Below are 14,358 nucleotides of genomic sequence, written 5' to 3' on the forward strand. Positions count from 1 at the left end.
CCATTAAAAACGGAGCCCCAGATGCAGGCAGTGGACCACAATGGGATAAAGGCACCAGGGCTACCTCTCATCATTTACTGTGAAGAATCTGTCCTCTATGCAGATTTCAAAAGGGAAAGACAGAGAGGGGAAAAGGGAGATAATAGTTGTGCCAAAAATTGGTGGTCAAGCCTTTTCTCTGCAGATGACTTTATACACTTTAGCAAAAGCATTACACACTTTGATAATGCAAAAGAGGGATGAACTCTGTAGCCTTAAGGATGCAAATTTTTTAAACGTTCACTTTATGTACTATTAAAAATTGCCGTATCTTCAAAAATCCACACTGAAGAAGGGGTTATCTACTGGTTAAAAACAGCAGAAAAGAGACCAATCTCGGACACATACTCCTCATTAAGTTCTTCTCCTTAACATCTACTGTGCAAATTTTAATAACTTAGGTTGAAAATTATAGAAAATCTATAAACATTTGAGGCAAATGAAATCCTTTCTCCTAAAATATGAATTTATAGACTACTAGCCTTACGGCACAGTTTATCCCCCTTTAAAAAAAAATCGCCTGTTGTTCTAAGAACTGAAATAGGAATGCAACGTGTCCAATTAGGTGATGCAACCTTTTGGAAACCTTATATATTTTTTTAATGTCATTTACATCGTGCCCACTACACCAGTAGCTCAAGCTATTAAGAGGTTGATAGTGCAAAGGCTTTACAAATATCCTGCATTTTATTGTTTTTTTTTTTGCAAAAAGGACACAATACAAAGTCAATGTAAAAAAATCAATACTCAATTTAGAAGAGACAATGATTTCAGAAAAGTCTGACATTCTTCCGTACTATGACTGGGGGTAGAACAGATAATAAATTCCTTAATTTAAGCCTTTCTTCACCTTGCTGGGAACACACGTGCCAAAGCCAATGAATCCAACCCAGCCCCTCCTGGACAGGTCATTTAGGATACAGTTGGAAGCACGGTGTTTCAGAATGTGGATGAATATTATTAACTATATGCACATTTATTTATGGCACTTCCCCCTGCACCGGGTTGGTGACACAGCAGTCTGCGACACAGCCAATGTCTCACACACACTCACCATCCCTTACCCTAGCTCCCAAAATATTCCTGAGAAAGACATTCATAAGGAACTTACAGTCTGAAGGGACCTAAGGCAAAAACTAAGAACAAAAGCACCATGGTTACACGGTATGTGTTTATCATAAACGAAACCATGTAGTTAAATAGTACATCTTGGCTCCACGCCATAACCACGGGGTTTCCCCCCTTCTTTCTCCAACGTATCTGTTTGAGCTGAAGGCTGCCGATTCAAGAATGTGGTTTAACTTTTCAGGTACAGGTGTATGACAAATATCCAAAGCCAATCCTGATTTTCAAATAACACACGAATACTGTACCACTGGTGGAATACATACAACAGTAAGGGGACGCAACACGTAAGAAGAACATGTTGACAGCGTCATCCTCTACTGAAGCAAGGTAACTGATTACCCTAAATACTGGGAAAGGCAGGAGTGAATACTTTCAGAAGTTTTGTTGTAGATACCGGAAAGCAAATGGAGGCAAAGACAGCCCATGGCAAGGCGTCTAGATGTGGCTCCCCTGCCTGCACCCCAGGCAGCATCTGTTCCCCAGGACCAGGGCAGAGCCCACTGAACCAGCCGCATTTAGGAAAGAGATCACACATGAATCATTCTGGACAGAACTGGCTCCCGACTCTCCCACAGATTTGCATAGTGTCCATTTCCCTTCTCCAACTTTACCGACAAGTCAGATTAATTTTACAGGTCAGGAGCTAAACAAGCCCCTTTCCTGGCAGTAAGTGGCAGAGGTGATGAGCTGCACAGTGATGGTGGTCAGAGATACAGGGACTGGACAGCAGCAGCCACCAGCATGGTTGGCATTGCTTGGTCTCCCTCCCCAGTCTGTCTGCTATGAGCTGTGTGGGAACTTCCCTCCCTCAGGTAACTACATGGCTGCAAGCTGTACCCACCAGGCCCAGTCACAGTGTTGGTCCTCTCTTGGTTGGTGTGGAGCAGTGGGGAGAAGAACCGGGTGGGGTGGGGCTCCTTGCAGCCTAAGAGGGGCATCTGCTGCCTTGCTCCTGGGTCCCACGTGGGGGGCACTCTACATGTCACTATGGAAACAATCCGTGGGACTGACCTGCAACAAGGCAAAGAGCCTGAGGGCCCATGTGGACAGCCAGGTCTGAGTCAGCTCTGAAAGGTGACTGCCAGCCAGGTGGGGTTGGGATGGAGCGGAGCCTGTGTGGGCGGTCGCAGGGCTGGGAAGGGGCTACCTGCTTCAAGACAGTGGAGGGGCAGGGGCAGAAATGGGGCAGGTAGGTTTTCTCTTTAGGGAAAAAACAATCAGATCCCTCAATAGCTGTAAACTGACAGTGCACATTTTCTGCTGTGATCTTTCTCTGAAGAACCTAAGGCAACAAAGAACAAAGATGAACATTTCCTGAACTGCCCACGCCCTTCGTGTTCGTGGGGGACGCGGTACTGGACATTTACATACACAAGCACGTATGTGGACGTGTAGTGACTGGTTTCCTGAAACAGTAAAGAGGTGTCCCCTAGAAGTCCACAAGTGGAAGGACAAGAAGCAGTGGGGGACGTGGTCCTGGACGAAAGGCAGGAACCGAGTGTTGTAAGGCGGGGTTCCCAAGAATGCACCAGCTCTGCTTTGGTTTGCAGCTGTAACAGAAACTCCTGGGAACGGCTTCTGAGAAGTCCCATCTGTGAAGTCAGATGTCACTCCCTTTTCTCAGGGCAGACATCCCGTCCCCTGCTTCCTTCCAAATAAAGTGCAGATGGTCAAAGGACACTGGTCTGTCACCTGCCAGTTTCAGTCAGCAATGAAGAATAAAAAAGACACCCCTCTGGCATACACATATATATCTCTCTATATATATTCTTCGTTTCTTACTATAAACCCACAAATATAGAACTTTTAAACTGATGTCTCAGACTGTAAGCGAAGGACAAATTTGTGAGATTTGGGGTCGATGAACTCTTCAGAGAGTAAGATGAACGGAATTTTCTTCACATTGACCACGAGGCTGAAGTCCAAGCATTTAAGGACAAAAACAATCCCGTCCCGTAATCCATTGGTCACGGCCTCCTCGCTGACGAGCCTCCACTGCGTCGAGAGCCAGCGATCCCTGTCATACTGCAGAGTGGGGCCCGCGCTGAGGTAACGTTCCAGGAAGGCCTGAAAGGAGAGGAGAAAGGCCATCAGGGCAGGAAGGCCCCATTCCAAGCACAGTCCTATCCATTCGTACACCAGTTCCTAACTGGACCTCAGACAGAGCCCAGCTTATCACAAGGAATTCCCACTGGACCTTCATAGTCATGTGACCAAGACTTACTGGACTCCAGAGGGTGAAGGTGGTGGCAACCATGGAGGTGAAGGAATGAGGGATGGCCGCCAGCCATTGGTGTCTGCCTGGAAGTCATCGCTGTGCGTCACCGCCTCCAGGGGTACCGGCCCCATTAGTCACGCCCCTCTACCTCTTTCTCCTGACCTGAAAGTTTCTCAGAACTAGGATAAATGCCAGGCCCAGAGAACCACTCAGAGAATATGAGCTGAACAGAGGAATTTACCAGCACCAACAAAACCGTATGCTCTGCCACTTACTGGCTAAGTTATCTACCTTCTCTGTAAGCGGTCACCATGACTCGATTGAACTCAGAGGACGGCTGTGCAGGTGGAAGGGTTCCCTCTCAGAAAACACCTACAGAAGCCTTCACAGTGAGAGCCTGGTGATCCTTCTACCTGGGGCTGAGTGTGCACATGGCCACGCCCACCCCACCCAGCTCTGGGCCCCGAGGCACCTGGCTCCCAGCAGTCAGCCGTTCGTTCTGATAAACGTGGTCATTCAGCACATTCCTCCTCAAATCTTCCCAAACCACTTTCCCTGAGCCGCCCAGGGAGATTACCAGGCCCTCCTCCAAGCTCTCCAGGCTCCTATAATCATCAGTCTCACTGGACCTTTCACCTCCTGAATGGTGACTGCTGATCTGCTTGTCTGCTCCCCAACCCAGACTTCACTCTCCTGAGGGCAGGAATTTTACCTTTGAATTTCTAACAGTCCTGGTACATACTCAGAGTTCAAAAGCATGTGAATGTAGTCAAATAAAAACACTGACTTAGGTGAGAAAAGTAAGAAAGAGTGAGCCAATAAAACTGATGGAAATGCACTGGGATGTAGCCATCTGGTCCCAGACAGAGTCAAGGAAGGATTATTTTCTTTTTTGGATATGGAGTCTCATTCCATTGCCAGGTTAGCGTGTCATGGTGTCAGCCTCAAACTCCTAGGTTCAAGCAATCCTCCTGCCTCAGCCTCTCAGAGTGCTAGGATTGCAGGGTTGAGCCCCTGTACCTGGCCTCACGAACAGATTTTTAAGTGCTATCCCTTTCCCCTATACCTCATTGCTATGACCAGGTATATTATTTCTGATCTATGTGGCACAGACTGCAAGGCAGAAAATAGAGACCTGCCTAACTTTCATACTTCTAAAATAAAAATACCATTTATGAATCATAAAAGAAATACTAATGGGAAGTTAACATGAAAAAATTAGTCACATAAATAAAAAAAAATTAAAATATTTAAAAACATTTTCCTCCTTTTAGATGGGCAATGACTAAAAAAAAAAATGCTATCTAAAGCTGCCAAGTATATGGAGAAAGAAAAAGTCCCAGACACTGGAGGCAAAAAGTATAAAATGGTAACATCTAGGACAATTTGGCAGGATCTACAGCTTTTTAAAATTTAGTAAAGACTTTCCCTCCGTCACCCAGGCTAGAGTGCCACGGCATCAGCCTAGCTCATAGCAACCTCAAACTCCTGGGTTTAAGTGACCCTCCTGCCCCAGCCTCCCAAGTACCTGGAACTACAGGTGCCTGCCACAACGCCAAGCTAGTTTTTCTATTTTAGTAGCGACAGGGTCTCGCTCTTGCTCAGGTTGGTCTCAAACTTCAAATCCTAGCACCTCAGCCTCCCAGAGTGCTAGGATTATAGGCATGAGCCACAGTGCCTGGCCGAGGATCTACAACTTGGATGCAGTTGATCCTTTACTGGAAATTCATCCCTCAGAAAAACTTGCACGAATACTTACATTAAGAAATATTCACTATAATACTGTTTAGACTAGAGGCTGGCAAACGTGTCTATAAATGTAAATAAATTCAGCTTTTCGAGCCACATTATGTCACAACTACTCAACTCTGTTGGTGCCCAGTGAAAGTGGCCGTAGGTCGTCTTTAAATAAAGGGAGCAGCTATGCTCCAATAAAGTTCCATCAATAAAAATAGCCAGCCCTGGCTGTGACTACAGAGAATCCTTAATCCAAATGTGCATCCACAGGCAATCAGTTTGGTAGAGTAAGATGTAGCTATTTATGGGAATGAGGATAGCTTTAGGTAAATAAAAAAAAAAGTCGTGTTTCTCTAATATATTTGTACATCCACTATATACCATATATGTGTGTGTGTGTGTAGGTACATGTGTCTACACACACAGTAGAACCTCTGTAAGTTGACTACCCAGGAAATTGTAACAAACAGTTCAACATACAGAGGTGGTCAACATAAGGAACTAGGCCTATGGCACTGAAACGTCCATGGGGTATGTGTCCAGTAAACTTGGGGAGATGGTCAACTGTAAGGTTCTAGTGTGTGTATATGTGCGTGTGCATAGAAAGAGAGAGAGAAGATGATCCTACTTCTACTTTAAAAATAGAAGCACATACAACAAAAAGAATATATACCGAATCCTTATCGGGAAGAAATGTTCGAGGAGGATGAAACTTCATTTTCATTATATTCTTCTATAATGTTTGGATTTTTATACAAGTAACAGATATTTTTAGTTCAGAAAAGTACAAAATTTTTAAATGAAACAGAAAGCAACCGGGAAACTTCCAAGTGTTGAAAAAGGAAATCCACAGCTTCCATTCCACTCGGTACAGCCGTCCCTTTGCCAATGCACACATTATTTTCCTCACTTGCAACCAGAGTGTTCACACCTTTCGGCATTCTGCTCTTTGTAACTTAACATTTTTAACAAAGATTTTTCCATAACTCAAAAGGTGATGTACCATCATTCAGAACCACTATTACAGTTTTAAATTAGTTCCAGTTTGGCGTTATTACACCTTATTTTCCAAAAAAATATCTTGGTGTATATTCACGTATAAATCTGATTGTGCTGGACACTTCTAGGAGAGAGATTAGGGAGTCAAAGAATACAGAAGACTTTAGGGTTTCTTACTGAATATTTCTGAATGGCTCTCTGGAGGGTTGTTAGTGGCTGACAACCTAGCCAGCAGGACGCAGATATGATACAATGTATGCACAGGTCCTTATTTTAAACAGCAGCCACCAAATGTTACCTGCCTGCTGCACACCAAGTTCATTTACTCTCTACCACGTAATTTATAAGCCACATTGCCATGTTTAATGCAATTATTATTCAACAATCCTATCAGGTAGGTATCTCTATGATTCCCCATTTTACAGAAGAGGAAGCAAGCGTAGAGTGATTTATGCACAGTCACAAACCAGTCAAGTGGGGCCGGGACTGAAACCTACTTTTCTTTAGAGAAGTCACACACTACCCCTTACTCCAGTCTGCCTCCTTGGCCACACCCCTTTACTAAAAGTGTGCTAATCTAAAAGACCATTAAGTAAAACCAATTTCACAACATCCAAAACGTCTCATGGCATCATTTCTACCACTGATAACAATTACAGCTATTTAGTCAGCCTTATCACGTGACAGGTACTGTTTTATGCACTTCACATGAATTGAAACTTTCAGGTCCCTGAATGACCAAATGCTGTGTCTGTTAGTATTATCTCCCATTTCCAGGTTAGGAAACAGGCACGGAGCCATTAAGCTATGTGCACAGGGCCACACAGCCCACTGTGAGAGGAGCCTGGTTAGGAAGGGTCAGCTGGGCTCCAGAGCCCACACAGCACCCCTGACCTAGACGACTCTCTACTGTCTCTTAGTGAAATTCCCTCCTCTGCTGGATGCTAGAGACCTTTGAAAGACACATTTCATAGTAATAAGATACAACAAAATAAGTGGGAGTCACTGATTCTTATTACGTGGAGTTTTAGAGAACCAGCCTGTGATGTTACGACGTCCCGTAACCCCCTATTGCGTGTCAAGGCCCAGATGTGCACCTTGGGGGTCATGCTGTTGGCGATGCAGAAGGCCAGGTGCTGCAGGATGCTCTCCATGCTGTGGTAGTGCTGCTGGCGCGTGGTACGCAGGTACTTCTGCAGCGCCCTGGCCATGGACGGGAAGATGGCCTGGGCGGCCTCCCTGGGGTCCATCACCTCCCCCGGGGCCTTCTGCTGCTCCTCAGCCTGGAGACGCTGGATGTGGATGAAGGCCTCCTCCACTGCGACCACTAGCCTGGAAGGTGAGGCGACATAGGAATCAGGACAGTGCCAGCCCCAGCGCTTGAGAACAGGGCCACGTGGGCACTGGCAGGGACACCTCTCCACTCTGCTGCAGCCTGACCTACCGTCACCCCACCCCAGGCCCGATCATGCTGCTCACACCCTTAGCTGTCCCCCAGAGGGCTGAGAGAGGAGAGGAAGAAAGGAAGGCAAGGGCAAAAATGATATGTGGAATGAAGGCCGCAGGGGAGAGGACGAAGGAGCCCCAGGACTGGGGGATGAACTCTGTCCTCAATTCTGCTGATAATAACATTGGGAAACTCACTTTAATGCCTTTTCATCTCTACATTGAAAAGTTAGATGCAAAGGATTCAAAGGCCTCTCAAACTCTGGCTAAAAAAGGCTCTGCACAGAGACGTGGCTGGTGGTGCAGAGCAGCCTTGTAAAGAACCAGAACCACATCCTCTCAATCCAGCCGCCCACCAGCAACCCCCGGGAAAAGGAAGGGGCACAGCTCACAGGACAGAAACCAGTGCTGGCCCCTTCAGTGAGCATGACCAGACTGTGAAAAGCAGTAAGGCTCTGGGACACAAGGCAAGCAGCCGGCCTCAGCATCACCCGGGAATTTGTTAGAAATCCAAAATTCTTGGGCTCAACCCTAGACCTACTGAACTTGGCAGGTGGGGCTGGGAACTTGTGATCTGTGTTTGAATGAGCTGCCACAGCAATGCCGTCCACGCTAATGTTTGAGGAACACCAGAGCAAGGTACAATCCAAAGGCTCAAGAAGGTCAAGTTCATGAACAGAAACCTCATTCTAGCAGTACAAGGGGAAAGACGTCTACAAGAGGGTGCTGGTGCCAGGAGACTGCACACCTCGCTCTTCGCTTCTTCACTCGCCGCTCATGCTCGGCCTCTTCGTAATACAGCTCGTTGTGGCTTGAGTCTCTGCGGCGAGCAGCTGCAGCGATCATCGCCCGGGACTGACCTGTGGCATTGTTACTGGGGCCTTTGGGGAAAGGATGGAAAAGGAAGAACAGTTTTAATATTAAGGAGCTGGAAAACTCAGCAGAAACCAGCACCATGGTCTGTCAGTCTGTCCACCACCCCTGTCAAGTGCACACAAATCCTAAAGGCAACTTCCCAGGAGCTCAACAGCGCCCCTGCTGGGCTCCCACTGCGCCCAGGGCGCGAGAGCAGGGAAATCTCTCCCACGTCCACATCTGATCAGTGGAGATGGAAAAAGAACTCAGAAGGGGATGAAGAATGCTCGACAATTAAAATGTTGGCCTAAAACAATACACAGAGTGTGCTGAAGAGGTTACTTACCATCTGTTCAGTTTCAGTTTGGCCATAAGGGCAGCTGGGACATCAGATTTCAGCAACAAGACAATGAGAAAGAATGAGAGGGATGGGGAGAACATGGACAGACAGAGAAAAAAGAAAGTCAAGGGACATGAGACACTGATCACGTGCCAGAAAACAAGCCACGCTGGTACGCCATGGCAGCCACCACGTACGGAGAAGCCAGTGCTTGGGGACACACAGAGCAGCCCATTCACAAGCACAGGCTTGGAACTCCTGCCTTGTCCTCTGACCAGGGATCACCTCAATCATCACAAACATAAGGCAGATTTCAGGGTTTCTTGCACACGACCGACTTGGCTGGTGACTTGCTTTCACTAGCGGGAACCCTTACTTACTAGGTTAGCAGATCATAGGTAAAATCACCACTAAAACTTGATATTACATATAAATCACTGGACTTGTTGACAGCATGATCCTTTCCCAGGGTTTGTAAACTCTTAATTCACCCAAGGTACCCAGTAAGAAATGACACCATGTCCTGTTTCTCACACTTAACCATCAGATACCCAGCCTGGCCGCCAGCCTCCTGACACCCACTCCACTCCAGCTGCTGGCCAGGCTCAAGAAATGCCTGCAAGGATCTTACCGGATGCCTGAACTACTGACATTTCCAGTCTTAAGGAATTTAGGTCACTTTCTGAGTCTTTAGGTAATTTATCCAAATTTTGAAAAGCAGTTTTTCCTAATAGCTTTCAACATACGGTATTCCAAGCAGAAGGTAGGAAACACACACTGCTATTGTGTTCAATCATAAGATCCTCAAACGAATGAGCTTTCCATATATGTAAAAAAGAAAAGAAACTGTTCTGCAATGAGACCACACCATAGAGGTGAGCAGAGAGAGGAAGCAGAACCAAACATACCGTGAAGTTTAAACTAAACGGTCCCCGTGAACCTACTACACACACCGCGGACACCACACATGCCAGCCACCACACATGCCATACCCACCACACACACCATACCCAAAACACATGCCAACCACCACACACACCATTGACACCACACCTGCCATACCCATCACACACACCAGCCACCACACACACCACTGACACCACACACGCCATACCCACCACACACACCACTGACACCACACCTGCCATACCCATCACACACACCACTGACACCACACACGCCATACCCACCACACGCACCACTATTACCACACATGCCATACCCACCACACACACCACTGACACCACACACGCCATACCCACCACACACACCAGCCACCACACACGCCATACCCCCACCACACACACCAGCCACCACACATGCCATACCCACCACACACACCATACCCAAAACACATGCCACACACCACTGACACCACACACGCCATACCCACCACATACACCACTGATACCACACATGCCATACCCACCACACACACCACTGATGCCACACATGCCATACCCACCACACACACTGTACCCACCACACACTGTACCCACCACATACTCTGTACCCACCACCCATGGTAATTTATCCAAATTTTGAAAAGCAGTTCTTCCCGCAATGGAGAGAGCTGTCCATACGTGGTGGGTCAGAAACCCACCACATATGCTGCAGACACCACACACGTCATACCCACCACACACACCAGCCACACACGCCATACCCACCACACACACCAGCCACACACGCCATACCCACCACACACACTGTACCCACGACACACGCCGCAGACACCACACACACTGTACCCACCATACACGCCGCAGACACCACACATGCCCTACTCACCACACACACCATTCTCTACACACACTGTATCCACCATGCACACCACACCCACCAGTTCGAGGCACTTACCATCTACATTGTAGACTTTTAGCCCAGCCATGTGCTTGGCTGCTCGGAATTTGGAGGCTGTTAGGAGATTTGGGTTATAAATGGTGAAATCTTTGTAGTAATTTTCCAGAACCACCAATGCTGCTCGCTGAATACTAAGAAAAAAAAAGAACAAAATTAATGCAAAACATTTGCACTGAGTAAGCAGTTCCTAAGTGAAAATCTTTTGGAGTCAAGTGAAGTAAGAAACAGCAAAGGCAGCCTCACGCGCGAGAGTCCTGGGTTCCACCACCCCTCCTATCTCCAGGATGAGAAGCTGAAGATGGAAGAAGACCAGGGCCACGTGGTTTCTGTGCTCTCTTCCAGGCTGTGGGCTCTGTCATTAGCCACTTCTTATCCAGAACAAGTGATAATTCATAACTCGTATCTAGGTTTGGCTATACAGAACGGTTTCTGGTTTTCCTCAGTTTAGAAAAGAAGCCGGGACCCCAAAAAGGGCAAGAGATTCACTGATGGTCACAGAGCTAATGAGTAAAACAACAAAGGGCAGATTCACGCTTCTCAGGTCCCAGCTGAGGGCTCTGTCCCTGTGCCTCACTGACCCTGCTGTAAGGATCCTGGGGTTTAGGCTTCGTATACACCAGAATGCCTGCGTCTGTACAGGAAATCCATACGCCCTCCACTTAACAGAAGGCTAAGAACATTTGACCTTCCTTGGTTCATGAGGCCTCCAGCCCTTTGACTGTTTCTGGCTCTCAGCAGAAGGGCACAAAGGGGACTCTACCTGTCCTCGTGCCCTAAGTCTCCAAGCTACCACCTGCTTGGACCTCAGAGGGCAGCAGGGGAGCAGAGAAGAGGCAATGTCACCAAGCAGGAGAGAGGACCTGGGGGCACCCACACACACTCTTGCTCAGATGCAGGATGCTCTCCACTTCAAAGAGCAGCCTGCAATGATACACAGGGGTTTTTACACACCTCGTCTGTTTGACCCGCACACTCGTGCCAGGTGAGAAAACTGGGGTTCAAACACCTATGACCTGCGTGACGGCATGCCTTTAACCAACAGGAAAGCTGAAGCTTCCAGGAAGGTCCCAAACGCCCAGCTTAGCCTCTCTCCCCATCACGTGAGACCTCTACGTAACAATATTACATCTCGACATCTGCAGCCTTCCATGTTGCTCACCAATCACCAGCGTGCTGAATTCCACAAACACATCTTACCCTGCCCTTTAGATTTTCCTTCCTTTTATCCTGCTACGGAGATGGGCTGACAAGGATTATTTATAACAGTCAGAGTGCCAGGACCCGACCATGCTGTGTCCCAGTGCTCTGAGTGGCCCGGGGATCTGCACTTCACACTGGGACAATGCAGCCTCTGCCCTCTCAGCTGGACATGCTGTCAGTCCACCTCCTTAGGTCCCCATGGAGCTCTGCTTCAAAAGTTTTTAACCGAGTCTGATCTGGAAGTTGGCTAAGCTCTGTAAGAGCAAAACCATGGCCAAGCCTTCTCAGTTACTGTGCCAACAGTGCTGGGTTGTGATGTGAGTTCAGTTGGTTCTTAACATCACCCTGGATATGCAGAGTCATGTGAGGCTGGGGACACTGTCAGGGGAAATTTGGTGAAACCAACCTCGCACAATGGAATTGTAATACTCCCAAGAGCAAATGCACATCCCCAAAGTCCCTATCATTCTCATATTTACTTGCCTGTATCTGCCAAGCACTGGGGCTTCTCTGCAGCTGGATGTATGGAACAGTGAGCTCTCACCCTGGAGTACGTGGGGGTCAAGTTAGCACAGAGGAGGGTCCCTAACTGCCCAGGACAGGGTAGAGTGTAAAAGTAGCTTTCCTAAGGAGCTGGCCCTTGAGTTGGGGTTTGTGTGTCATTATAGATCTTTGCACAGAAAGAAGTCTACTCCCCTGGCGCCAGAGGCCCTGTGTGGTGATCTCCAGTTCGGTGTGGCCCCAGCCTCCTCTCTGTCCTGCTGTCTCTGGCATTCCCCACAGAGGGACACGCATCCCTTCATCTCCTACCCACCAGAGATCTGCCATGCCCTGTACCTGATAAGATACATACAGACACTCCCTTGTTTACCTGGTCCCTGTGCTTTTGTGAGACAAGGGGCCCCCGGCACAGAAACAAGTTTATCTGAATAGACACACTGGGGTCCAAACCCAGTTCATCTCACACTCACATACGGACACAGAAACATCTCTACGCTCCTGGATTCCCTTAGGAAATCATTTGGTTTTTTCCAGGCCAGTCTTCAAAGCACAAAACTCCCCCGAGGTCACTGGGTTTTGCTTTTCTGTTCAGCCAGGCCACAAGGAGCAGCCTAGGGAATCCACTAATTCAGTGGGGGCCTGTAAGGGGATGACTGGGCCAGAGCTTTATGGCTGCATTTGTCAAACCTCTGCTCTGTGACCACAAACGGCATGCTGCCTGTAGCTGCTGGCTGTGGCCAGCCACCTTCTAGCATAGGGCCTCCTGGACGCTCCCACACAGACCAGTCACAGCTCATGTGAATGTCGCTCAGAGAAGAGCCCGGGGTCTCCTGTGACATCCCTGGGGCAGGCTGAGTACTGTGGGATGGGGCATGGCTTTCCCAATCCTCTAAGGATCAAGAACTTTGCTCAGAAAAACCAAACAGGGGGACAGTGCTGGCACACTTTTCTTCCCCCACCAGAGGCACCAGGTGACTCAGAACCAGCTGCGGCCTGGCTGGCCACCCAGGCTGACAAGCCTGTGCCAGAGCTGAAGGACTCTTAGGACGAAGTTTACAGCTGTCTCCAGGAGTTGTGCATGCCCTCACCCACAGCAAATGGTCCGCCGGACACTCAGCGGGTCCAGCAACGTTAGGGAATGAGAATTTCCACCTAACTAAAAACGGGGTGTAACTGAAGTGCCCAACTTAACATGGTTCTGATCTTTGGGAATAAAATCCCACATGCCTCTCTTTGTAAAGAGAGTAAGCTCTTACATGATATGTGATTTCAGCTTTAACGGTGAGGCAGCCATGAGCTGGGCCACGTGAACTACAATGCAGGGAAGCGTCGGGTCTGATCAGGAGACAGGCCAGCTGAGAGGCCATGCTGCAGCAAGCCTGAATACTTAAGGCTGTCTTGTTTACATTTTTCTACATTCCCCCTTGTGACAGGCTACCAATCACTCCCAATCACTGCCCTAGGTCTCAGCCTCCAGGGCCAGGGCCCAGGGAGCAGCCATTCCCTCCGCCAGCACCAGGGCTCAGCATTGTTCCTGCATCGTCCACACATGGGAACGTATAGGGTGAAAGCAGCTGACCCCTTTCAGGAAGCCCTTCCTAACTCTCCAGTCCCTGTGCTCTGTCCCTAAGCATGCAGCATCAACAGCCACCACGTACGACTTGTGATGTCTTTAGGGGAGCCACGACTGGCCAACCCTAGTCTCGTCCTTTCAAAATTTGCCTATGTTAGGTCCCTCACACACGGGACACATCCTTTGATTTCTCCATAGGATAGAATATTTGTTGGCTTCACTTATCCATTCATGAAACTTAGCATTCTTATAGGTCTAGGGTCACTCTTGAGTACATATTTCATAAACCATGAAACTTTAGAGGCAAAAAGGGCCTCAGAGATGAGCAAAAATGAACCTTTCAACTGATCCCCATCTTTAGACTAGATAACCTCTGGGAAAGGGGAGACGCAAGAAAAATCGAGTTGGCGAAGAAGCTGCCCGCTCTCTTATCACCATTATACTCAGTGGGAAAAGGCG

General features: G+C 48.0%; 1 protein-coding gene across 1 annotated transcript in view; it reads right to left on the reverse strand.

The window, feature by feature from the left end:
- Nucleotides 1-2,950: 2,950 nt before the first annotated feature.
- The window catches only part of VANGL1 (VANGL planar cell polarity protein 1), a 34,403-nt gene continuing 22,995 nt past the window's right edge, over nucleotides 2,951-14,358 (reverse strand). The window contains exons 3-6 of the mRNA XM_023515469.1: nucleotides 10,623-10,756; nucleotides 8,316-8,448; nucleotides 7,219-7,453; nucleotides 2,951-3,234 (exon numbers count right to left, since the gene is read on the reverse strand). Of these exons, the coding sequence (XP_023371237.1) occupies nucleotides 2,974-3,234; nucleotides 7,219-7,453; nucleotides 8,316-8,448; nucleotides 10,623-10,756 (763 nt within the window). The 3' untranslated portion in view covers nucleotides 2,951-2,973. The remainder of the gene's footprint in view (nucleotides 3,235-7,218; nucleotides 7,454-8,315; nucleotides 8,449-10,622; nucleotides 10,757-14,358) is intronic.

This window comes from Otolemur garnettii, unplaced genomic scaffold (assembly GCF_000181295.1).
Source record: "Otolemur garnettii isolate 467f Iridium unplaced genomic scaffold, OtoGar3 scaffold00073, whole genome shotgun sequence".
NCBI classification, from domain to species: domain Eukaryota; kingdom Metazoa; phylum Chordata; class Mammalia; order Primates; family Galagidae; genus Otolemur; species Otolemur garnettii.